The 27,109-nt window shown below is 46.1% G+C and overlaps 3 protein-coding genes across 5 annotated transcripts in view; 2 read left to right on the forward strand and 1 right to left on the reverse strand.

The window, feature by feature from the left end:
• The window catches only part of CycJ (Cyclin J), a 39,658-nt gene extending 32,267 nt beyond the window's left edge, over nt 1–7,391 (reverse strand). Inside the window, exon 1 of one of the 3 annotated variants that reach the window (XM_050194537.3) lies at nt 7,292–7,391. The gene's annotated coding sequence lies outside the window, so the exon portion shown is untranslated. The remainder of the gene's footprint in view (nt 1–7,291) is intronic. The other 2 variants (XM_050194536.3, XM_055061446.2) reach the window with 2 other exon arrangements.
• Nucleotides 7,392–7,602: 211 nt separating this feature from the next.
• On the forward strand, nt 7,603–8,712 carry LOC126546347 (endoribonuclease LACTB2). The gene has a single exon (XM_050194540.3). It carries the CDS (start codon nt 7,748–7,750, stop codon nt 8,582–8,584), a length of 837 nt encoding a protein of 278 aa, XP_050050497.1. The 5' UTR covers nt 7,603–7,747; the 3' UTR covers nt 8,585–8,712.
• Nucleotides 8,713–9,178: 466 nt separating this feature from the next.
• Nucleotides 9,179–27,109, forward strand: part of flr (actin-interacting protein 1 flr) — a 46,610-nt gene continuing 28,679 nt past the window's right edge. The window contains exons 1-5 of the mRNA XM_050194525.3: nt 9,179–9,286; nt 10,652–10,773; nt 18,391–18,481; nt 18,569–18,716; nt 18,786–18,966. Of these exons, the coding sequence (XP_050050482.1) occupies nt 9,271–9,286; nt 10,652–10,773; nt 18,391–18,481; nt 18,569–18,716; nt 18,786–18,966 (558 nt within the window). The 5' untranslated portion in view covers nt 9,179–9,270. The remainder of the gene's footprint in view (nt 9,287–10,651; nt 10,774–18,390; nt 18,482–18,568; nt 18,717–18,785; nt 18,967–27,109) is intronic.

Consider the following 27,109-nt stretch of genomic DNA (forward strand, 5'->3'; position numbering starts at 1 on the left):
GGCTGAAAGCTGGCACGTTGTCACCCCGTACGGCCATTCCTAACAGCGCTTCTGTTCATCCCCTTGAAACGACACACAAGGGGACACGGCCAGGCCCTGTCTTCTTGCGCTTGCGTTTACCCTAATACCGGTCTCGGAAAACGCTATTGCGTTAGTAATCTTCCGGTGTAAAGTGACGGCCGCAATCGCGCAAATCCTGGCGCCGATCGGATAGCGGCAGCCCGATGCGCTGCAGCCAGTCCGCTCGTCTGCTGCCTTGCAGAGGGACACGATGTCACAGCTTGACATATTTCCAGTCGCTACGTTTGCAGTCCACAACGCAACAAAGTCGAATCATAGCGCTCGCGAAAAGACAGACCGACACTGACGGCGGACCTCTCATCAAAGACGGAGCACGTTGTAACTCAAGCAGACGACACTTGCTGTGTGCCGGAAGTGCTCAAGTGCATTGAAAAATTGTTCTTGTGGATTCTCTTTATGTTACTTTCTCTTTACAAAAACAAATGAACTAACATTCTAACTATTACGAACATCATTTGTTTACCATAAAGTTGGAAAAATTATCGATCACGCGCCCTGGTCAGCCAATCGGACAGCTCGCCCCACTGACGTCATTGGGCGATTTCCGTCATATGGGTAAAGGTATAGTGTACTAGAATAATTATTCTAGTACAGTATAGGTAGGGGCGGCTTAACATTCCGCCGAGCAGTGTGCTGCGATCGGCAGCGATGTGCATTTTTAAAGTCTCATAATTAATTACACGTTTTACGCAGAGCACTTAGATGTGTCAATTAATGATCAGAAGGACCTACTCTAACGACTCAGTGCGTTTGTAGAAAATCGTCAACATCCTTTCAAGGTCCCTTAACGCCTGCTTCACCTCCGCCGCAAATCGACCCGGCATTGCATTAGAGAGCTTTAGTTTAGGGGACGCAAGCGGCTTGCGTACGCAAAACTAGGGGCGACGGTACTGCGCATGCGCAGGCCACTACGTCCATGCTACGTCTACTTGCGTCCTTGGGGCGGCCGAAAACATCGCTGCCCCTAAGCGGTCACGTTACCTGCGTGACTCTCGAGGTGTACAAGAACTTACGAGTAGCTAGCGGGCAGATAATCCGATAAATCTTTCGCCAAGTTAGAGTGTACTAGAAAGGTTTCGAGTGGGCCGAATAACCGGCTCCGCGCTTGCTAGGAGGTGAGGCGCTCCGCGTTGAAAATGCTGCGGTGGCGCTGCGGTCGAAGTGGATTGGGTTGCGCCGGAGCAGACGAAGCGTCAGGAATGTTCTCGAGCAGCTAGCGGCGGCGGTTTTCTTTGCGTAGCTCGTTCTTTTGTGATCACTGTTTTATCCTGCAGTTACCATCACAGTGTGTGGCATGCCTAATCGAAGGCATCGTCACTGCTACGCACCGGGATGTCGCACCGGCTACGCGGGCGTCCCAGCCGAGAAGAAGCTGTCGTTGTTCAGCGTCCCGAAAGATGCGGTTCGAAGGAAAGCCTGGGAGCGGAACCTCCATCGCGCTGACAAGCCTCTGGATGAGAACTGCGCAGTTTGTGAGCTGCACTTTGAAGAACGGTACATACTTCGTGACTACGTGCACGTAGTGGCCGGCAAAGAAGTGAGAATCGCACCCGGAGTGCCCGCGCTCACACCGGAAGCAGTGCCCACGCTTTTGCCCAATACGCCGAAGTATTTGAGCTCAAAGGCACCCCCGAAACGTGCACCACGCAAGCGTGACACGTCTACCGTGCTCGAAAGCCCGGGCTGCAAAAGGAAGAAAGCCTGCACGAGTGTACCTACGGCCGTGCACGACAGTGGAAACTGCGACGACGAGTCGGCAGTGGAGTACACGCAATGGCCAGCTCTTGACTCAAACAATCTCAGGGACCTGACGACCCCTTCAGCGTACTGGTCAGTGCATAATTTTTCCGACTACGAAGGCACTGTTTATGCACTGTCAAGCTTGGAAGCAAGTTCTGGCACGGTGACCTCTGAAAGGGCTGTTCTGTTCAGCCTGAGTGCGACCGAGATTACGTACAGAACATTCCTCAAGCGAAAACTCGTTGCTGAAGGTGTCTGTGACACTGACAGGTGTCGCAGGTGTCTCTCGTCGCAGGTGTCTGTGACACTGACAAGCAGTACTGCTGGTTGCTTTCGCGAAATAAATGTTGACATATTTTGCATTTGAGTTGTTGCCATCAGTGGTTTATAATATACATCATTCCTGTCCAATTATTGGCATGTTTCACGGCCTTTTATTGCCATAACCAAAAATGTATTCATCCTTGTGCAACACCAAGAAAATATTTTGCTTGTACAACAGAACTTTGGTCAGTGATAGCCTGCCTGCTCACAACGAAAAGGTTCAGAGAGAAGTAAACTGAGCGCTGAGTGGTGTTCGAATCCCAGTCTTGCACTCAGCTGTTGCGATTTGCGTACGCGGGGGCCCTTGAGCGCTCCGACTTTGTAACATTTCTCGACTCTGCGATTCCAGACTTTCATTTGGAATCGCGCCCGAACGCATTCCTGCGCTTTATTTTTGTGCGCGTCCATGCATTCCGCGTAAATCTATTTCGTTCTCGCGCTGACAGCATGCTTTCGCGATTCCACTGCCTAATACACATCGTCTGGTTAAGGACTTTTTTTTATTACCTTTCCATGACGACGGATATTTCATCAGTATTCGAAGAACAAAAGTTATGGTAGACTCCGTGTAAGCTGCCAGGCCAGACATACACGCGAACTTGTGGAGTGCGCGGCAGTTGCAACTCGCCTGACGCGCACACGGAGGGGACGGTCAAGCGACTACAAGCGTTCCGAAACACCTCGGGGCCTATCTTGTGCCGTACTGCGCCAATGACCCCTGTTTGAATAAAAAGAATCAACCCGTACAGCCAAGACGCCGCAGAAGGGGCCGCAGCGCACAGCTTGCGCCGCGTCTGCCGGCGCGCCCAGCCAATCCACTTCGATCACAGCGCCCTCTATTCTCTCCACAGCCAGCGCCTCGCTTTGAGCGCCTCGTTCGTCTCACTCAGATGTTCTAGTACACTCTAGCCAAGTGTCGACAGACGTCGTTTTTATATATATTAGAGAGGTTAAGCGTGTCCGGTATTTGGGTAAACGCAGGCGGACAGGGCGCTGGGGCGGGGGAGTAAACGGGAGCGATCTACATGGTGCCTCCACCTGGTGGCGTAAAGCTCAAACGGACAAAAACAGCTAATATTGCTGTAACCAAGTCTATTCTACCTCGCTGCTGGTGTAAATTTTGGGCACTGGCGTAATCGTGTTGCTGCCAAAAGTTTACATCCGCAGCAAAGTAAAATACACTTGGTTACTGCAATATTAGCTGTTTTTGTCTGTTTGAGCTTTGCGCCACCAGGTGGCTGCACCATGCAGGACGCTCCCGTTTACGGCTCCGCCCCAACGCCCCAACCTGCTCCGCCTGCGTTTACCCGAATACCGGACACGCTAAACCTGTCTATTAATTGTTTTTAATAAGAATAGTTTTATGTGCTTAACTTCATGGGCTTGGTTTCATGTTTTAAAACATGATAACGCAGCAAAGATCAGACGTTGATGGCGCTGCGAGCGCATGCGACCTCACTGCGGCTTGCGTTTGAGGCCGCTAAACTATAGCGTGTTTCGGCTTGCGTACGCAAACGCACCCAAGCGTTTAGGGGCCCCAACGCCTTGCGTCCCCTAAACTAAATCTCTCTATTATCTTCGTGATCGGCGCACGTATCGAGAGTTCTTAACGCATCATTCACCTCCGCCGCGGGTCAGCCCGATGTTGCACTATCTTCGGGATCGGCGCACGTAAGGGGAGTGCCTAACGCTTGCTTCACCTCCGCCGCGGGTCGGTCCGGCATTGCACTACCTTCGTGATCGGCCCACGTATGGGGAGTGCTTGACGCCTGCTTCACTTCCGCCGGGAGCTGGCCCGGTATTGCACTATCTTCGGGATCGGCGCACGTATGAAGTGTGCTTAACCCCTGCTTCACCTCCGCCGCGGGTCGGCCCGGTATTGCACTATCTTCGGGATCGGCGCAATTATGGAGAATGCTTAACGCCTGCTTCACCTCCGCCGGGGGCCGGTCCGGTATTGCACTAGCTTCGGGATCGGCTTACGTATGGAAAGTGCTTAACTCCTCCTTCACGCCCGCCGGGGGCCGGCCCGGTATTGCACTATCATCGGGATCGGCCCAGAGTGCTTAACGCCTGCTTTACCTCCACCGGGGGCCGGCCCGGCATTGCACCATCTTCGGGATCGGCGCACGTATGGAGAGTGCTTAACGCCTGCTTCACCTGTACCGGGGGCCGGCCCGTTTTGCACTAACATCGGGATCGGCGCACGTAAGGGGAGTGCCTAACGTCTGCTTCACCTCCGCCGCGGGTCGGTCCGGCATTACACTACCTTCGTGATCGGCCCACGTATGGGGAGTGCTTGACGCCTGCTTCACTTCCGCCGGGAGCTGGCCCGGTATTGCACTATCTTCGGGATCGGCGCACGTATGAAGTGTGCTTAACCCCTGCTTCACCTCCGCCGCGGGTCGGCCCGGTATTGCACTATCTTCGGGATCGGCGCAATTATGGAGAATGCTTAACGCCTGCTTCACCTCCGCCGGGGGCCGGTCCGGTATTGCACTAGCTTCGGGATCGGCTTACGTATGGAAAGTGCTTAACTCCTCCTTCACGCCCGCCGGGGGCCGGCCCGGTATTGCACTATCATCGGGATCGGCCCAGAGTGCTTAACGCCTGCTTTACCTCCACCGGGGGCCGGCCCGGCATTGCACCATCTTCGGGATCGGCGCACGTATGGAGAGTGCTTAACGCCTGCTTCACCTGTACCGGGGGCCGGCCCGTTTTGCACTAACATCGGGATCGGCGCACGTAAGGGGAGTGCCTAACGTCTGCTTCACCTCCGCCGCGGGTCGGTCCGGCATTACACTACCTTCGTGATCGGCCCAAGTATGGGGAGTGCTTGACGCCTGCTTCACTTCCGCCGGGAGCTGACCCGGTATTGTACTATCTTCGGTATCAGCGCACGTATGGAGAGTGCTTAACCCCTGCTTCACTTCCGCCAGGGGTCGGCCCGTTTTGCACTAACTTCGGGATCGGCCCACGTATGGGGAGTGCTTAACGCCTGCTTCACCTTTGCGGCGGGTCGGCCCGGTATTGCACCAACTTCGGGATCGGTGCACGTATGGAGAGTAGTTAACGCCTGCTTCACCTCGGCCGCGGGTCAACCCGGCATTGCACTAACTTCGGGATCGGCGCATGTATGGAGAGTGCTTCACACTTGCTTCAGGCCTGCCAGTGGCCGGCCCGGTATTGCACCATCTTCGGAATCGGCCCACATATGGAGAGTGCATGCTTAACGCTTGCTTCACCTCCGCCGCGGGTCGACCCGGCATTGCACTATCTTCGGGATCGGCCCACGTATGGGAAGTGCTTAACGCCTGCTTCACTTGCGCCGAGGGTAGGCCCGGTATTGCACTACTTTCGGGATCGGCTCACATTTGGAGAGTGCTTAACGCCTGCTTCACCTCCGCCGGGGGCCGGCGCGGCATTGCACTACCTTCGGGATCGGTCCACGTATGGAGAGTGCTTAACGCCTGCTTCACCTCCGCCGGGGGCCGGCCCGGTATTGCACTAGCTTCGGGATCGGCCCACGCATGAAAATTGCTTCACGTCTGCTTCACGTCCACCAGGGGCCGGCCCGGTATTGCACTTACTTCGCGATCGGCCCACGTATGGGGAGTTTTGTGTCTACACACGGAGACGATCCTGGGGGAACCAGCCCTTAACAGCTTCGCTGTAAACAAATAATATGCGACTCGCTGGGCTAATAATAATTATCTAAATAAGGTCATCGGCAGCAAGGACCATTTTGGCTTCGACGCCACGAACGAGAAACGTGAGCCTATGTACAAGCGCAAAAGCCGCCGTGTACCGGAATGTCACAGCCATCTTTGTTTATTTGGACAGTGTTGACAACACAAGCAACGGCTTCTGGAGTTGCCTATAGATATATGAGCTCCTGAACACACCTTCCTTTTTAAAGACCAATATTGTGTTTAAAGCTTTCTCGGGAATATATCACAAGATAGAACACTTAATTCGTTTTACTAAATTCCAACTTCTGAATCACTTTTCGCGGGCGAATCTGTGCGTTTGCGACAAAATCACGACGGCCTGCGTAAGTGCACGAAGGCGGCGCTTACGCCGCCTTCGGGGTGGAGGCGAGGACCAATATGGCGCCGGAGGAGACCGTGTCCCAATCTTGAAAGCCGGGTTTGGTATTGAGGCGCCCCAGTCTGCGCCAACGGCACGAAACCGCCACTCGCTGTCGCATGCTCTCTTTCGCGCGCATTTCTCTCTCAGCGGACGGCGCCAACGGCGCGAATCTGAGTATATATATAGGAGACCACGAACTGAGCAACGAGCTATCAAATATACTATCTTCTGCCACCTCCCGTACCACGGAGCAGTGGGGAGGCGCCTTTCGCGACAGCGCCCCCGATATCTGCTGGGCCCGAGCCATCGCGGAAGACGTCACTGGAACCCCGGACCGGGGGCCCCTTCGTGATTTTCCCTTCCCTGTCAATAAACATGTTTAAGCAGGCTGCATACTTACACAGCAATTTCAGGGGGGGGGGGGGGGTCGAGCACGTGTCCGGTGTGCCACTCCTTGGCTACGCAACTGCCGTAGAGGTCAACTGATCCAGCCACCTCCCCGCCTTCCTTGGAAGTTGTCTTTCCAAGTTGATAATGCATAAGGAAGTATGCTACTCCTTGTATAGCTTCCCAAAAACCATCATAATTCCTTGCTAAAGTTTTACCACCACCCCTTCCCAATCTCAGGCAGAAATCGTGAGACTAAAGAACCGAGACATAAATGACCAGTTTCTACTTGATGACGGTCCGATGCCTCCACAGAAAAGTCTAGTTTGTTCAACAGTTGTCAGAGAAATTTGGGAACGAGACGGCATTTTCGAACGACCACTCTCTGGGATACGATCACTTTCATGAGATTTCGCATGACCCGGCGTCTACGGCTTCGTCGTCTACGGGCGACATTGTTCCTGACACTATCCACAGTGCCAAGACAGCGTGCTTGGTACTTTGCGAGGAACCCTGTTGGCCGTAGGCGCCGATCGAGGCCCCCCAGGACAACGGCGGGGGCACTCATAATTTAGAAGCGTTGTCCAGGTAGCGTTGCTGTGTTTTAAGATTGCTATTGCTAATTTACAAGAATAATTCTACGAGTGCAATAGTACGTTCTCCTTACCTTGACCTAGGCGCCCGTGTTGCACCTCCCGGCGACGTTCTAGCTGTGCTGCCCAGGGCTCGCGAAAGCGAGGCGCGAGCGCTGGATGAACGCGATTGAGGCCACAACCTCGTCGTCGTTCATCGTAAGGTTTCTGTGTGGCACAAACTACAACAATGGCGAACTTTCTGAACTCTTTTTCTTTTATGGCAGTGTAGTTCTGCTTTTCCACATGAACTTTCCTGATGTCTTTGTCCAACATGCCACTTTAGCTAAATCTAGCACACACTCGAATGCGCCGCAGCCGTGTGCAAACAACACTGTTACAGGTGCATGTGCAGCCGACGTTGGGTGCAGCGACCTTAGCGGCAGCCGCGGCCAGCGCTAATAGTGGGAGTCTGGGCATGAGTTAGCCAGTAGTGCAGCTGGTGCAGCAGTTGACTGTAATTGAGAGTGTCTGTGGTGGTATATGGAAGTATGGCGACGCTCATTCCGAAGGTTTCTACTTTGACGTCTCGCATCATCCGAGTTTTAGGATGTAACCCAGGCCCGATGACTCTGCAGGGAACTAATACGTATATTATTGGGACTGGTAAGGAGCGAATATTGCTCGATACCGGAGAGCCCGATGTCCCGGAGTATATCGAGACCCTCAAAGGCGTTCTGCGAGAGCGTGGCATATCGCTGCAGCAGATTATCGTAAGCCACTGGCATTTGGATCACGTGGGTGGTGTAGATGAAATACGGCGACAAGTTCAGCCAGGATGCATCGTGAAGAAGTATGCTTTTCGTGACGACAAGGCCGAACATGCATTTCAGTACTTAAATGACGGAGACTGGATTCGCACTGAAGGAGCGTCGCTCAAGGTAATCGCCACTCCAGGCCACACGCAGGACCATATAGTGCTGTATCTGGACGAAGAAAACGCCGTGTTCAGTGGAGACTGCATATTAGGCGAAGGGTCTGCGGTGTTTGAAGACTTCCATTCCTACATGGGCTCCCTGAACGCCATTCTAGCGATTAAGCCATCGGTCATTTATCCGGGACACGGACCTGTGATTCCAGACCCGGAGACCAAGATAAAAGAATACATCGAGCACCGGCTTCAAAGGGAACGACAGATTCTTGACTGTCTGCCAAAGGCAGACAGCGGGTACAAATCAACCGCGGACATCGTCAAAGAAATTTACAAAGAGACGCCTGCCCATCTTCATGCAGCTGCTGCACGAAACGTAGAACATCACCTGAACAAGTTAATTAAAGACGGGGAAGTTGTGAAAAGTGCCACGGACAGCGCTTACCGACGGGCGTGACTATGTAATGGAAGGGAGCACTATGTGCAATATATCTTGTGTTACGAGTGATGTTTGGTTACATTATATAAAATATTTTTGTAATTGTATATGAAAATAAAGTAGCACGGAGCTGTGATAATCATGTATTCCATGCCTGTATTCTCTTCGTGCTTGGTAGTAATTGAAATTTATTTTTTCGAAGTGTTGATTATTGCTGTACCTACATTTGTTTCCCTTCGTTTTAATCACAACCTGAAACCTGCGTTAGTTTATTGTACGGGCTTCTATACTAATGAGTAAATAAAAAGTATACCGTCTACACATTTTGCCTGTAAATGCAGCGCATGCTTTTCCAAGCATTCAGGGGCCCAACTGAAACACTCAAGTAAAGAACGCTGCTCCTTATCTGCCGAGGCCAAAAGAAAGACAAAAGTGGCCGCAAGTGTCAAGGACTCTGTAAGAGAAGACACCTTGACATGTAGCACCTAAGTTTTTTATTTATGGGACGGAGTAGGCCCTATTTTTGGCGCCACTCTGAAACGGACTCGGGGTTGGCAGTGAAATCGAAACCGCCTCGCAGGCCGCCTCCCAGACCTCCCCCACAAGCGTGCACAAGCGACGCGGGAATAGGTGGGGTGCTGCGTTTCCGGTTCCGCTAAAGCGGCCAGGGAGGTGTTGCATACGCGGTGCGCCGAGTTGAAAGAATGTCGTACAAAAACAGTAAGTTTTACTTGCATGTTTATTAAGGCTTTTTGAATCAATCGCTTGTTTGCTGCGCATGCTTCGGTTAACTCCAGCTGTTCGTAGTGAATGGCAACGGCGACACTTCGGAAGGTCCTGTCTACCCGGCACCCCGGTGAACCGGCGCGGCCCGAGGTGCCAAAAACGGCACCAAGACATTTGAGAGCCGAGCTTCTGTTCAAGCTGTTTTGCAGACATTCTCTGTCTAGCCGCATCGAGTTTGCCGTTTCATTCGCAGGGCTCACTCTTTGTCGCTGTCTGATGTCTCAAAACGCCCTTTCGCGGCTGGCTGCATGCGCATTGTGTATATTTACTTTCTTTCGTTCGACAGAGCAAAGTTATTGTCGGCAGAAGGCGGTCAACTAGCAAGCACGCTTGTCACTCTTCCATCGTTAGTTCCGGTACAAGTTCAATGAAGGCTGCGTTGCAACATGTTCTGCGCTTTTTGTGTTTTCTGCGCTTTTTGCGGTCACTGATAAGTTTCAATATGACCTTATTGCTTGGCCACACCAAAGCTATGAATCATCGTTGTACCGAGCCGGCTTCCGCTTGCCTACTATGGAAGGAAGCCGTCGCCTTGGATGCGTGCACTTCTGGCTATCACGCTCAGTTCATGTAAATAATTAGCAAGCGTTTCGCGCCGCTTAACGACTCTGCTATTATGCTCGGGGGGCGAGCGTAAGATACCGATCGGGACCACATCGGCATTTAACGCATGGCGATGCGATTTCTAGCACATTTCCTCATATGCAGCTGGTATAGTGGTGCGAGTTATTAAGAACGTGGTTTGCGTACCGTAAATATCGGAACGAGACTGAGATGCGTGCTCGATTACTTTGACTGGTGGGTTTTGTATCAATATCCTACTTTATGAAGTTCGAAAAATAATTTCATGTGATTATTGTTGCACTAATAAAATATCGCCTTCTTCGCATGAATTTGTGTTTTATGTTAAATGAGATTTTTTTGTTGCCTAGTAAAAAAAAATTTGGTTCATTTCATTTTCTACACTAGGGAAATGTTTAAGTAAGTATTCCGGAAATAACCGGAATACTTAAGCATTTCCCGAGTTAACATTGAATGACACCATATGAGGTTGCTTGTGTCGAATTACGTCAGGAGCAAGTATTTGTTGTACCTCTGAAGTCTGAAAGTTCAGATATTGGGTCATTCTTTGCTTCTTACTAATTGGTGTCCAAACTATGATATGTATGTGAATACCTTCATGACTGTGGTATTGTTAATGCAGGCTTGGAATTGAATGTTCAGGTGTTTACATGCCACATTATAGTTTGCAATTTAATGTTCACCCTATATTCACTACCAATGGTTGCACATTTTCAGGAAGCACATTTGCCACGCTGCCGCGCACTCAGCGTGGCATGCCTCTGGTCCTTGGGGGAGACCCAAAAGGGAAAAACTTTTTGTACACAAATGGGAACAGTGTGATCATTAGAGATATTGCTGTGAGTATTCATTCAGTTTATTCACATGTGTTAATGCCTGCAATTTGAAAAATAGCACTGTACTGTTGGTGATGGTCTTGCCATACTTGCAAGAAAGCACTCTGTGAAAGTATAATGATGCACAAAATGAACTGATCCTGTCGTCCACATTAAAGGGACATTAAAGTGAAAAATGATTTCTTCTGCATCAGTAAATGACCGTTGTACAACATCAAAAACACCACTCTTACAATGATAAGACGTTTGGTAAGCCAGAAAAAGTGCAAGAACGAAATACGGGTGGCGACGCCTACTTAAGTTCCCGTCCCTGGGGGCTGTGACGTCTTGGATTTTGATAGCAGCTTCTAGGGCCTACTAGTTATATATATCGGTACAGATTGACTACACTGTGTTTTAAAGGAACCAAATATTAAGCATGGCAAGCTTTGGGAACCTTTATTCAGCCAACGCGGCCCAAATGCGAAAACATACTTTGGAATCCCTGACGTCACGCTGACGTACCGGCGCTGGGATTCCGGCACGAAATTCAAATACTGATACTTGGACCTTCATTTTCTCATCTAATAATCAAACTATTTTTTTAAATAACTGCCTGCAGGGTTCTCAAACAATGCTTCATTAGTCTAAACTGATTTATTGTTTCGCTTTAGTGTCCCTTTAATATACATATGCACCACTGTACCTTTGGCTGTTGTGTCCCATTTACATATTGTCTACATAAAATTAATGCTTTTCAAAATCGCTGCGAACTAAAAATCAACCATGTATATTCAAGAGACCAATGTATCCTTGCATGTCCAAGTGGCTGTGTGATGCATATATTGGTCTGCTTTCTGCAATAATAACTAGTATGCTAGCACTTGCCCAGTGTGCTTGCTTGACCTTGTTTATTCTTGTGCTTATTCTTCCTTTTTATTTTCATCCAGCTGTTTACTTTGCTTAAAAGTGAGAAAACATCAACTCAAGCTTTCAAAAACTTTCAAATGCTTGGAGCTTTAGCCTTCTGAAACTACTGATAAGTGAGCAAAATTCAGGATTTGCCCAGAAATGTATTCAGCTTCTGAGTTCTGCTATACATACACTGAGTGAATGTTAAAAATTACACTGCAAGTCTCTATTCCACTTCATAAAATGAAGTAATAAAAGGTGTGTGTGTGTGTGTGTGTATATATATAATGTCATTCCACACCAACTGTACCAACCTTGGTGCTCGATCATCTCCGATTTCTTTCTTAAAAAATAGAAGTGCTTGTGTGCAATACGGAAAGTCATTCCATGAAATATTTTCCTGAAAAAATATTTTCTCGAACGTTCTTGTAAGGCATTACAGTACACACCATAAAAGATGTCACAAACTTTGTTCCATTAATAAAAAAATGTCAATTTTTGATCAAGAGATTAAAGTTAGGCCTTACACCCAAAATTGCATTAATCGAATGCATGGTCTTTCCTCCATTTTTTATAAGCCATTAAATAAGGGAAAATTGGTCCATATTTGTGATGTGAAAAAAAGGTGGCTTAATAGAAAAGCATTTTTAAAATTTTTACAAGCTAAGTGCCCAGTAGCTGTACTTTACACAAAAATTGTTTTTAGGCAGATATATTGCATAGCAGTGCACACAGGCTACGATAAATACGAAAATAGCTCATTTTTTAGCACAAATTGAACACTGAGGCAATCCTAGTAAACATGCACTAAGTAGTGTTTCTGATAACGCTGTGTATTGTTTCTAAACTGAAAACGTCTTATGAAATTAATTTTTGTCTTAGGCAAGAAAATAATGTTTTAAATTGTCTCCCTCTGTCTTCGAAATTTGCACCTGTTTCATCTGAAGCCGCAAAGCCTCTTTGCTGGAAATATATAGTGTATGAATACAAGCATTCATGTGCCGATAGAGGAGTGCATATGGGGAGCTCGTACTACTCCTAATTTGATTTATTTGCCGCTAGAAACAAAAAGATTTCTCCACCGATATATACGAGCAACGTCAGTCGAGCACAATTTCAAACCCATGTCGCTGTATGTTGTTGACCTGTTTGTCGTCTTCACACTGCACTGGAAAATGTATCAACCCCTATGTGTTTGCTGTATGACAGCCTGCACTAATAAGCTTGGGTTGTGAAAGGTGGAGTAATTGACACGTTAGGATAACTAATTTTATGAGCAGCTTGTGAAAGGTGAAATAATTAACATGTTAAGATAACTAATTTTACGAGTCAACACAATCTTGTCTGAACGTTCCTGCTGAGTGACGTTAGGCTTTTGTAGTGTCACGTCCCGTGATGTTTAAGCGCACTTAGCCTAGGAAGATAAAAAAAATAAATAAACTCGGGAAAAGAAAGGCATTTTGTTATTCTGTCATTGTGCCTGGGAAGAAATGTCATAAAGTTTGAGTGCTTGTGTTGTATTAATTCATTTTGAGAATGACACGCAACAGCAAGTATGGCTTGTAGCAACAATAGGATTGGGGTGCAGCTGTGTTCTCGGAAGGTACCGTGTGAAACGAGTTTTTCACTACAGTACGAAGCCATTGTCCTCTAAATAGAAATAAATAAATAAATGAAATAGAAGCAAATGCATTTTTTTATTTGTGGACTGTTCTTATGTTATGTAGGGCTTTGCTGTGTCAGACATCAGCCTCATTGGCTTTTATTTTCTCATAATTTGACATGCTTTTTTCAGTTTTCATTTAAACGCAACAGTTCTTTTTTTTTTGTTCAGCAGACATAATTTTGTAGATAAACACTAACTGAAATTTTAGGGCGTATAATTTTTTACTTTCAAGTTATCATTCATTATAGCTGTATATCTAGTTCACAATTTTCTTTTAGACTAGAATGGGTAGTATAACTGCATATCGCCCTCTGCATCACTGCGGTTGTATCCAATACACAAAATAACAAAGCTTTAGGGTATCAGTCTAGTATGGAGCCAGTGCCCACATGGCAATGTGAATTTGTAGTAATGAACAGTGAGTGCATTTGATATTCGAACACAAATAGAATAAGAGCACCAACGAATTAAAAAAGCAATAGCTAGATGGGACCCCACATTGCCACCAGTGCTCTTCCCTGGTTCATGCGCCGCAGCGGCCGCAGCAAAAAGACTGCATCGATCAGAAATCCCCCTCCCCGCTGCTCCTTTTGCTCGAGCGACAAGCTTGGGGTAATAGGCTGACATGTCACCTTCACCTCGCGAAGCTCAGTATCCAAGCAGCTGTAGGGTCACAGCTTCATGTTGAGTGTCATTGTCTAGTCGATTTGCTTGCAATGGTCCACTTTTTAATAAAGTCATGCTCCCGGGAAAATTCTCCATATTTTGTTTTGTTGTTTGCAGTTTAAACCAAAAACACAAAGCCCTATGACTATAAAGAATGAGAGAACGAAAATTTTTTAAGGTGCTAGCACACTTTGGTAAGTGACTGAAAAAAACAAACAAAAAAAACAGGGAGCACCCAATGAAACACGTGGGGCTAGTTGGTGCATAGCTTTAAAAAAAAATGAAGCGCCAACGGTAACGGCACACATAGAAGGAACAAAAAGACCCCTCTCCCATGGCTATATAATCAGCGACCTTTGACTTCAATAAACAGTTGCAAGTAGCGCCGTGTCCTGTCTTTTTGTTCCTTCTATGTGTGCCGTTACCGTTGGCGCTTCATTTTTTTTAAAGCAGTCCCCCTCTCCCATGGCTATATAATCAGCGACCTTTGACTTCAATAAACAGTTGCAAGTAGCGCCGTGTCCTGTCTTTTTGTTCCTGCTATGTGTGCCGTTACCGTTGGCGCTTCATTTTTTTGAAAGCACCCAATGAAACATTGGGTACATATACGGCAGCCATACGGCGACTAATTTCTTTTTGGGAAACACCTTCAGCTGTCGAAAACCTCAGGACACCCCGCTGTTCAGCTTTTGGAACATCCGTTATGTCACCCAACCATGTTTAGCGCAGTGTATGAGAGCATTAAATAATATTTATCCTTACACCTGCATGTCACTTTTCTAAATGAGAGGTGCCTGTGTGTGCTACGTGCATGCCTGGCACATAATGAATTTCGCGGGGTGAATTGGCTCCCTTTCATTTGACTTGCCCTTGTACATTAGAAATGCGAAGATACTGCTTGATAAAGGGCAAAAAAGTGTTATGGGAAACAAAGTTCAATCCATGTTACACAAAACCTCGCAACAAGATATTTAAATATATGTATAAGTCCTATAAATCTACATATCTAAGAAAACGTCACTGTATATAACGCGTCAAAAGAGGCAGATAAATACGTTGGGCAATCACAGATTCACAGATCACAATCCGTCGAGTCCCCACAGTGATGGCGGCGAGTGACTATTGTTTCTTTTACTTGTCTAATAGCCAGAAGGCGTCCAAAATTCTGCCAGGCAAAAATTAACTCGGCCAGAAAAAAATGAATGCGCGCTGAAGTGCGCCGCGCGGTGGTCGAGGCAACACGAGAAAAACGTATGCGCTCTAGCTAGCTGGCTGGCTCTGGCAACCCGTGGGTAGCGTGAACAAGAAAATTGGAAGAAGCTCAATGTGTCCTCGCGAATAAAAGTCAAAGTAGAAAAATAAATAAGAACGTAGTTACCTTTGCTGGCTTTACTGTATTGACATGGATGCGTTGGCGCAGGTGGAAAAAAAAATGTTGGTATTCTTTTCTGTGACATGACGGCACAAATGAACCACCACAACGCTTAGTCTCATCGGACCTCACTGCGTGCTTTGCCAACTTGTCTGATAGTGTGTTTATTTGGCTTGTCTCGTTGTATGGTCCGATGTACGACTTTAGAAAAGTTCATCCACCTTTGGCGTCAAATGTTTATAACATTAAACCCACAATATTCCGTAATTGAAAATCTAAAACACGACTTCAGGAATGTCAATGCACCTTTCACATCAAAAGTACCCATAAAGTATCGGAATTGAAATCCATGCGCTCTGTTGATTACGTGGCCTCCGCAAGATTCCGCGACAAGCCCGCTCTCCATCAAAACGCCCTTGAAACTTTGTGCTCGTATGGGGCTTCCTGCGTTATGCGACTCCCGGTGCATGGCCGTTGCCGCGAAATCCAGCCCGATTTCACATTGTTCGCGCTGAAATGTCCTTTAGAGTGTGAAAAAGACATTCTAGACAAAATCCAGAATGATTTTTGGTGTTGGGGGGGTTGTTTTGGGCGGCGGTGCATGATAGCCCGAAAAAATTTTGGTGGGAGGGGGGGGCTGCAGCCCCATAAGCCCCCGCCTGGCTGCGCCCCTGCCAACCAGCCCAAATGCATGCTCTTCTTCATAAAACTAGTTATCTTAACGTGATCTTTACTTCTGTTAATTATTGCACCTTTCACAACTTGAGCTTTTTAGTGCAGATAGTCATATAGCAAACAATAGGTGTTGATGTGCTGTCTGGTGCTGTGTGAAGATGCCAAGGAGGTCGACAAGAGACAGCGACATGGGGTTTTACTTATGCTTGACTGACATGGCTACTCGTATATAGCTGTGAAGCAAAACTTTTTTCACCCAGTGGTGAAGAAATGAACTTGGAAGGAGTGCAGGCTCCCTATATGCTTTCCTCTATTGGTGCATGAACGCTCATGTCCATACATTATATATTTGCTGCCAAGAGGTCTTGCTACTTACACAAAACAGATGCTAATTCGAGAGCAGCAGAAGACAATTTCAAAAATAGTTTGTTTTGCCTAAACAAAATTTATTTGATAAAGCTTTCTGACTTTAGAAACAGCACACTGTGCTATCAGAAGCGCTATTTAGCAAATTTCTAGTAGGCTCACCGCAGTGTTCAATTAACCCGCTGTTGTTGGTTAGTGGCTTTGGTGTTGCCCTGCTAAGTACGAGGTCGCGGGATCAAATCCCGGCCATGGTGGCCACATTACGACTGGGTCTAAATGCAAAAACATCAGTGTGCTTAGCTTTAGGTGCACGTTAAAGAACCCCAGGTGGTCAAAATTCATCCAGAGTCCCCCACGGCGGCATACCTCTTAATCGGATTGTGATTTTGGCACATATAACCCCATGATATAATTTATTTTGTTTTTTTCAGCGTTCAATCGGCATGTAAACATAGCGAAAAAATGAGTGCTTATCGTATTTACCATCGCCTGTGCGCACTGCTGCGCAATGTATCTGCCTAAAAACATTTTTTACGTATAGTACAGCTCCTGGGCACCTAGCATGTAAAAATGCATAAAATGTTATTGTAATTAGCTATTAAATAATATCCAAAACATGCACCATTTTCTCCCTTTTTAACGGCTTCTAAAAGATCAAGGTAAGGCCATGTATTCGATTAATACAATTTTAGGTGTGAGGCCTATCTGTAGCCTCATGAGAAAAAATAGTCTTGATTTTTCATTAATAGAAGAAGTGTGTGGAAATGCCTTTTATGGTGCATACTTTCGTGCCTTATGAGAAAGTTGCGGCGGTGCTTGAACTGGTGAAAAAAATTTTTTGTGGGAAAATTATTTTCTGGAATGGGGGGGGGGGGGGGGACTTTTTGTGTTGTAAGCAAGTGGCTAAAATTTTAATAAGAAATTGCAGATGGGCGTGTGCCAAGGTTGGTACAGTTGGCGTAAAATGGGTGACCCATACAGGGGTGATCATTTTTAAGTTTTACGGAAATTTTAAAAATTGTGTGTTCCAAATAACATAATTCTAGTCCTTGAACTGGGTTATTCAGATAGGCGGACGTTACTTGCATGAGAAGTTGAAACACATTTTCAAATAATTAACTAAAATTATCTAATTAACTTAATAAATTACGGTACATATTGTATAAAAGTATCTACCAAAACTGCTGGAGCTCTTCCAAAAAGAAGTGTAAAGCAAAATATTTTACGATGATGATTGGGATGATAATTTCTGCCAGCTGCAACTTAGCGCTCACAAGAGCCACACTTTATGTTAACAAACATCAAACAGTGCTTAGCGGTATGATTGCTGTAAGGTGACATTTCAATGGCAATTCAAGTACAATGTGAGCATGCATTGAATTGCACAGGCTTAAACCAGAAACTCATAAACTCAACACCGGGGTGACAAATGCATAGAGCTAATAGAGACTGGATTGTTCTCAACAAAATTTGGAAAAGTTCACTGGTTGTAGGCTTCTCCTGATGGGAGGTCCGGATGGTGAAGACAGGCCATTGGCAGTGGCAAGAATTGCTAGAATGGCAAGAGGGCATAGTTATATTTTAAATGTAGCATCTAAAGCACAAAGGAAATATTAGAAATTGACAAAATCATTTCCCCATGAAGAAATAATTTATCAAAATCAGAAAACTGTATAAAAGAAACTGGCCACTTGTAGAAGAACAATTTATTTTGCTAAATAGATACACAAAAAATGTCAATTTCAGCTGGAAAACCATCATTGGTCAAGCTATTCAAAGGGACTGGGAAGGTTAAGAAAAATGTTATGAATGTGGTCGATTCACTCTTGCTAATTGCTTTTTATGGGACATGAGGTTTAGGAAACTAGCACCACCTCAAACTTATACAGTGTAGGTAGTGCATCAGAAAAAAAAAATGCAAAGTTCTAAGCAGTAATAGTAATCATAGTATGGTAGGTGCATTCAGCCTTGCTTGCCTTTTCAGAACCCATCACTCTGCGACATTTACACGGAGCATTCCCAAATGACAACTGTTGCCAAGTACTCGCCAAGTGGGTTCTATATTGCTTCAGCTGGTACGTCTGTAAATTACTACATGCTCGTGCAAGTGCATGGTTTACATTTACTTGCCATGCTTACTTTCATTGTTTCCCCTTTCCCAGATCAGACGGGGAAAATCCGTATTTGGGACACAGTCCAAAAGGAGCACATCTTGAAAAATGAGTTTCAACCGTTTGTTGGTATTGTCAAGGACCTGGCATGGTCTCCAGACAGCCAGAGAATCATGGCTGTGGGAGAAGGTCGTGAAAGGTGACTTCTGGCACTTGTGTTTCACGCGTGGCAGTGATTGACAGATGTGTTGGCATTTGTCACTTGCAGGTTTGGCCATGTGTTCATGGCCGAGACAGGCACCTCGGTTGGTGAGATTGGTGGCCACAGCAAACAGATCAATTCCTGCGACTTCCGGCCCACACGACCCTTTCGCATTATCACTGGCAGTGAAGACAACACTGTTGGCATTTATGAGGGACCTCCTTTCAAGTACAAGCTGACAATCAGTGTAAGCACAGAAAATTATTGTATTTCCAAGTTCAACTTGTGGCGACCAAATGCAGAGCACTGCATCTGAAGCAGCCAGTATGAATGGATTGTATGCTTTTGCTACTCTAGTGGCAACTTGTGCCAGTGTAGCTGTTTGTGAATTGAGCTCATTGCAGATATTTTCCTGAACCACATTTAGATTTTTGCAAAAAGTTACCGCAGGATACTGATGATGTACAGCTATAATTTGATTCACTGTGCATCAACAATGAACAATATGTAATATACAGTCAATATGTAGGTCAAGTTCATTGCCTTATTTGACATAGAAGAAATGTACCATCCACGTCTCTCGAGATTACGTTTTATCTAGGTGAAATGCTCACAGAGGGCCCTGATCATGAGAAGGAAATTTATAGAATAAAAATGGGTTGGAGTGCATATGAAAAATTACCAAATCGTGAATGGGAGCTTACCGCTGTCATTGAAAAGGAAAGTGTACAAACGTTGCATTCTACTGTTGCTATCATATGGCACAGAAACTTGCAAGTTAAAAAAGAAGCTCAAGAACAGTTAAAGGACTGCATTAAGAGCGATCGAACAAAAAATGTTAGGCCCAATGTTGAGACAGGAAGAGAGCGGTGGGGATCAGAGGGTAGACGGGAATAGCTGATATTCCATGAGGGCGAATCAGAAAGTCCTTTCCCCTATATTTTATTAGCCAAAATAATGTATATAGAAGTAATTATCAATATACGCACTAGTCTACATACCTTACACTATTTTTTTCACTTAGTCCACACACCGGTTCAGACATTTGTCACATTACAGCACTAAATTTGAGATGCCCCTGTCGTCAGTCAGCGACGCACGTGGCCTCCCTGAATGCTCATTGTCATGCAAGTCTTCACGGCCTTTTGCGAACTCGCAACACCACCACCTCACACTTCTCAAAGCGAGACACCTTTCCCCATACATGGGCTGCATTTCCATGTGGATATTGATGGGCGTTTGTCCCTTGCTCCATGAAACCAAATCATCACACTTCGTTCCTCGTAGACCCTGGATGTGTGAAGCACAACCGCCATCTGCTGCTGTGTTGCGGAGCTACTAGCAGATCAGGCTAGGCTGGTCCAAGAAAGGTCCACTGCTGGGAATGGATATGTTGACGATGACGCGCCCTGCCCAGGGCGCGTCATCAACAATTGTTCCACCTTTGTGGTGAACAAATGATGTTCGTAATAGTTGAAATGTTAGTTAATTTGTTTCTATAAAAAGAAAGTAACAGAAAGAGAAAGAACAAGAACAATTTCTCGCTACACTTAAGCACTTGCGGCACACAGCAAGCATCATCTGCTTGTGTTACAACATGCTCCATTTTGACGAGTGCTCCGCAGTCAGAGTCAGTCTCAGTCTTTTCGCGAGCACTATGATACGATTTTGTTGCATTGTTGACTGCAAACGTAGTGACTGGCAATATGTCAAGCTACGACATCGTGTCCCTCTGCAAGGTAGCAAACTAGCGGACTGGCTGCAGCGCATCGGACTGCCGCTATCCGATCAGTGCCAGGATTTGCGTATTTGCGGCCATCACTTTACACCAGAAGATTACTAACGCAATAGCGTTTCGTGAGTCCGGTATCAGGGTAAATGCAAGCGCAAGGAGACAGGGCCCGGCCGCTTGACCGTGCCGTTTCACGGGATGAGCAGAAGCACAAATGTGAATGGTCTGTATGGTGCAGCCACCTGGTGGCACAGAGCTCAACCACACACAGTAGCAGTTAGGAAATGTATTCTTTTTTGCTGCTGGTGTAAATGTTTCGCAGGAGTGCAATCGTTAACACGTTTTGTAAATGTTTAGAATGTTTTACACTTGGTTAGAGCAATATTAGCTCTTCGTTTGGCTGGTTAAGCTCTGCATCAACCGGTGCTTGGACCGTGGAGACTGATCAGGCAGCTCACGTACGTCTATGCTAAGTTCCTTCATCAGCTTGAGTTTATGCCTTCACCGTTCCGCCAAACCGCCCAGCTCACCTGTGGTTACCAGAATACCAGACACGTTCGGTGCTGCGACAGAATGCTCGCAACGCACGCTGCTTCAACTCTCGCTTGGGGTTGGCTGCCAAGCAGCTGGCGGAGAGTTTCGAGAGGCTTTGCATGCGCACTCCTAAGTTGACGACATGACGTGCCATCATGACGCAGAGCCAGTGAAGGCGGAGCTTAGCTCCAATCACTCGGTGAACGAGTTGAGGAGAAAATGCAAGACTATAAGGGAGGGTAACTTGTAATTGTAAACTTGCAAGCATATCAGGTTCCAGTCAACATATTGAACGAGCCAAGGTGCGACGTGCAGTGGTCGCAATTAGGAAGCGTTCGAAGTGTCAACGGATCACTTGGGTTCCACAGAATTTCACTGGTTATGCTGGGTATTCTCTCCATTCCCCGCAGCAATGCTGAATGTGAGAGAATATTCAGCACTGCAAACAAAACTCGAACAAAGTTTTGCTCGTCTGTGTTTGAGAGAACACTCGAAAGTCTGCTGATGGTCAAAGTGCACCAGAGTGGTACTTGCTTTGAGCAAACCTACACGGAGAAGTTTCTGAAGAAGGCAAATTCGGTAACTGCAAAATCATTGCAAAAATAAATTGTGCCCGAGTGGAGTTTTCACTCTTTACACTCCAAGACACGGATTTCACTTGCTGTTGTGAAAATGTGAGTAAGCTTGTCGCAAAAGGCAAGTCCCTTAAAAAAAAAAGTGCTGCCGCTGTAAGATTTGGAGTCTGGCTTGTAGGACAATCGGAGGAACTTGGGGCGACAGGACTAGGCGAGCAGGATTTATTTACATTATTTACATTTGAACATGGGATACATTTACACAGTCTAGCGTGACTCCCAAATGGAGCCCGCAAGATGAAGCATACAGCAAACGAGCACACAGCTCCCGAGTACATTGATGAGCACAGAGCACGACGACGAGCACACACTAGCAGCCGACAGCAGCCATTTTTAAACACTTCGTGTTCCCTGGATCCCTAGGTGAGGCAGAACGTTCGACGTCATCGAAAACAAGCCGCCTCTTTGCGGGACGTTTTACATGCACACACTCACACACAGGTTTTAGTGCCCCCTCCGAGGGCCGACGACCTTTGCAGCACTCGGAGCTGACCTTCGCAATGCGGCCGTCGTGTTGTCCATTGTCCTGCGTCCCCGTAGCCAGGTGCTCATGCCCGACCCCAGCCGGCGCCTCTAAATTCTAGAGCGGACCTCGCACAGTGGCCTCCGCCGCAGCCCATTGTCTGGCGTCTTCAAAGGCCCGTGAAAAGACACCGCAAGGCATCTCCTTTCAGGAAATCCCCCTGCTTCAGTCGAACTGTGAAGGCGTTGGCGATTTCACTAACAATAGGTGATCGCGTTTAGTCATGCGGTGCCGAGGGGTTGTTGACGCGGCACCTCGCGGCCCCTACGAAACGAGTCACCGCGGCAGGTGTTGAAGGCTTCCACGTTCTCTTCGGGGAAGCTCGCAACGCTCGCAGCTGCAGCTGGCTGAGAAAATGTTGCCACCTCAGCAGGCCATTCCTAACACCGCGCACCCCCCCCCCCCCCCAGCCGCAATAGTTTTACGAATTTCCGAATCTTCAGGTTGGCAGGCATGGTTATAAGTAAGCGGAAGTCTGCAACACTGCTCACTGAAATTGATGGTGATAGCATGGCTGTAACTTTCACCTCTAAATGAGCATAGCATGAGTGACAAAAAACGTGATTAACTGGGCCAGCACTGTCTATAAAAAAATGAGTGCAACTTCTGACATGCTTCTGCAAAAGCTTATGCTCTGATATGCTGCAGTATTTTTCTTGTCACACCATGAAAGGAAAAAATTGTCATCCACCTAAATGTAGCACGATGCTACAATGGAAGCCCATGCAGGTTTCTTGGAAGGAAAGCCGAGCAATGTCCCTAAAAGGGGATAGTCCTAGGTTCAAATCCCTGACCGTGACGAGTTTTTGCTAAACTGCAGGGATTTTTTTGTTTTTGTTTTTGAGAAACCCGTATCACTTTCTTTTGTAGCTTTGTGCATCATTTGGGTGTACAATAATTACTCCCTTTCATGACATGTCCTCCTCCTTGCGAACTTCCTTTGAACTGATCTGCCTTTGTCACACTATGTAATTCAGGCACTATGTTAGGAGTTGCTGTGTAAGTTTTAGAGTGCCTGCTGGGCGGTGTAACTTAGCCAGTGTCGTGCAGATGGGTGCAAAAATCATGATGCAAGTGAAGAAATGATGCTTAGATGAAAATCTGAGCCCATATGAGAGCGACTAAGGTGTACATACCGTATTTACTTTTATCTAGGCCAGACCCGATTCTAAGCTGACCCCCGAATGGCCGAACCCAGAAAAAATAAACTTACGTGAGGACAGCTTTCATGAAATGATAACAGCATTTATTTAATATGAACATGCCGAGCTCACTCTACGTCGTCACCGCCACTAGCCTCGGCCCAGACCACACGAACGCTTGCGGACGCGTGCAAGCTCGTATTTGCATGCCCATGCATATGCAGACAGTGTGGCATCGCACGCTTCGAGACACGACGTCTGCACTGTCCCCTTTAAATTAGTCACCTTGAGCATGTATTCCTACGATTGCATTCATCCGTGGAAACCTGGTGTGAGTGCATTGAGGACCTCCTGCGATTCTGACTGGACCTCAACTGGGCTAACCGATGCTCTTTCAGTCTCAATTTAATTTTCTGGAACAAGAAGCAGTCATAGGGGGCAAGGTCAGCTAATTAGGATGGGTTCGGAAGCACTGTGATATGTTCGGAAGCCAGGAACTCGTCAACGAGTAATGTGTGAGAAGGTGCGTTGGGCGGTGTTTTAAAGTCGGTTGTTCTTTCACTTCTCTGGACGTTTGTGCTGAATGCTCTCTTTTAAGGACTTAAAAACCCCACAGTAAAACTTACTATTGATGATTTGTCTAGGAGGTACAAGTTCCTTGTGGACAATTCCGGGAAGGTCAATGAAAACAACCAGCATGGACTTCTCATAGCCACAAACTTGACGTGCCTTTTTTGGCCGTGGTGAATTGGGCAACTTCCACTGCGGCACCTGTGTTCAGCTTCAGGATCATAACTGCAAACACATGTTTGATCACCAATTACGACATTGGTGATGAAGCTGTGGTCATCTCTGACATGTTGCATGAGTTCTGTATGGAGAGAAACACGGTAGAGCTTCTGTTCATCGCTGAACAGTCTTGGCACAAATTTGGCAGAAATGCGTCTTACATTCAAAGTACCAGAGAAATTCGCTGAACTGTGGATTCAAGATCAACATCAGCTGTGCCGTATTACTGTCCTACAACATCACAGACATCCTTTATTGTCAAATTGCGATTTGGGTGGATAGCCGTGCGAGATTTTTATCGTTTCTCATGCCGTGCTCGTTCGTGGGTGTCCAGAACGCGCATTGTCATCAACAGATGTTCGGCCAGCTTTGAAGCGTTTATACCCCATAAAATCTCAATTTGGGTCATGGCATCAACACCGTAATTTTCCTGTAACATACGATGGGTTCCCCCTCAGTTTTGTTAAGTGTGAAATGAAATTTTATGCAGATAATTTGCTCCTTAAAGTCGTTCATATTTGTTGAAAAAAAACTTGCAGAATCAGTAAAACATAGCGTTGCAAAATCATTAAGCAAACCAACACATCCTCTCAGCTGTGCAGCTGTCGGCACACTGATGCACAAAGTGTAGTGCTCGCCACATCTAGCAGCAGAAATGTGTGCTACACCCAGTTCGCACATACTATTTAAATTCTCCGAACTTTTGGGTAGCACCTCGTATGTATTCCCTCGTGGTGCGCAGAAGATTCTTGCCTGGATTAAATTGCTCCTGCTGTATGGGCATGAAAAAGGCTTACAGTATAAAAATTATACGACATGTTGTCTGAAAGCAAAAATATGCATTAGCTGCGGGGTAATCATCAAATGAACGTTTTTGAAATCATGGCATGTAAGTGTTATCATAGGCGATGCCACTGCAATGTAGCAGTGGTAAACCATGGTTAGTAGGCATGTGAACTTGCACAATAAATCAGTGGACTTACATTCAGTTTATCAGAAAGGCATGTCTGTGCAGGTTAGAGAAATGCAAGTTTGCACTGCAAGGTGCTTTTGGGCAAGGCTGAATTTAATTCAACAATTCAATGGTGTCCCAGAGAATATGTGAGTTTATTACAAGGAACAATAAAAATGAAGCATTGGTTTCTGCTTGGAAACACGCAGGCCATCTTATCTGCACTGAAGAAGTGGAAGCAGACAATTTTAATAGATAATTTGATTCCATATTTTTCTGCTGGCATAACAGCTCCTGATGCTGCATAACAGTGTGGTTATCTATGTGGTTAACTAATGGAAAACATAATTTGACTCGTGAGGAATAGAAGGCAATTGTGCTTTTCTGTGTATTGATAGATAAGGGACTTAGCAGCATGCCCATTACTTTGCTTTTATTGTGTATCCACATGGCGTTCAGATGCTTACACCTGTGCTATGTAAATCTGTGGAAGAAACCACTTTGCGTAAAGACTGGAACACGCTAATGTGGTGCCTATTCTTAAAAGGCGACCTCGATGTGCCATTTCCACTTATCGTCCAGTTTCACTAACCCCTATAACATTACGTGGGCTAGTTGATGAACATCTTAATGTAACTAGGGCTCCATTGTTTGTCGTGTTTTGTCTATGCTCAGCATATTCCATTATGATGACATACAGCCATTATTGTCTGTAAAAGTTTAAACTTGCAGTTTTCAATCATAATAGTCAGTCAAATGCAATCTAGCTCTTAAATAGTGAGCAACATGCCTTTTTTATGGTCTCTTTTGTTAGCCAGTTTACAGAATGAACACATCACTACAGTCGCCTTGACGTGGGTTCTTCTGTAGATTGTGTGTACAGACGTTAATAAGATATTCAAATGGAAATGTTCTTACAAAAATAATTGTGCAGTTTTGCCCAAAGGACGAAGCATCGACAGCACGCTAATAAGGTTTAGCATTGCGCTTGGACTACTTGGGCGATGTTCTAGTTATATGTGTGTTCGACATGTTGGCGTGACGCAGCACGCAAGGCAACTTCTGCTAAGTAGAAGGAACAGTGCCCTGACAGCTACTAGGTGGCTCACAGCACCGGCGTGGTGAACATCGCCAGTGCTGTTGTACCTCGATGGTGCATGAGAAATCGTCCACATTAGTCAGTGCCCAGTGAAATATTAGATAACACCTTGACGTTTACTGCCCGTTCCACTCAGAAACTTAGAGCAGTGCATACGCACAGCAACTCAGCAGGAACACTAGTGTGCTTATAGTGACCTGTGCACAACGCTCATGCCAGCAGTGGAGGGCAAAACGCTGCTCTTGCTCCGCCATCAAGGTCGAGGTGATTGAGTGTAACGATAGTGTGATGGCATCGTTTCGTCATTGTTACAGCCAAATGCGCTCTGCGTCTCTGGAGGCCCTTTAACCCTCTGTGTGCAAGCTGCGCATGCGCCATCGAGCTGGACAGCACGAACACGGCGGCGATGATGGCGTTTTTTTGCACCTCGAGCGTCCATATAATTGCTATAGCAACAATACAGGGTGTTTCATAAAATATGTCTCGAACTCCTTAAACATAGGGAAGATGCAACAGTTAAACAATTTCCTTTGGATTGCTTTCTCAAGTGCAGGAGTTGCTGTAATGTTGTGACTATTCGATCCAAAGAAGTATTTGTTCGTTTCAGGATTATTTTTTTTTTAAATGTATCTCGAATAGTTCCTCAGTTATTTTGGCATGTTGGGAATGGTTGATAAATTATGATTTGATAAACAAATTTTTTTGTTGAACAAGTGTTGACAACCTGTTTTTGATTATTCCTCAACTTGTAGATTTTGTTTAACTCCATTTAATTTATTCCATCATTAAGTGATGTGGGAATGTGATAAGTGAATAAATGATCAAATATTGCTGAATTAGAAACAGACTTGTCAGTTTGCTATTTAAGTCTTACATGAACTTGTATGAACCATTTCTCTTGATGTAGTTATGCTAATCAGTTTTTGTTGTTTCTTTCACTTTGGATTAATATGGCTGATAATGATGGTGTGGTGTCATTCATTA

This window comes from Dermacentor andersoni, chromosome 1, assembly GCF_023375885.2.
Source record: "Dermacentor andersoni chromosome 1, qqDerAnde1_hic_scaffold, whole genome shotgun sequence".
Lineage (NCBI taxonomy): Eukaryota > Metazoa > Arthropoda > Arachnida > Ixodida > Ixodidae > Dermacentor > Dermacentor andersoni.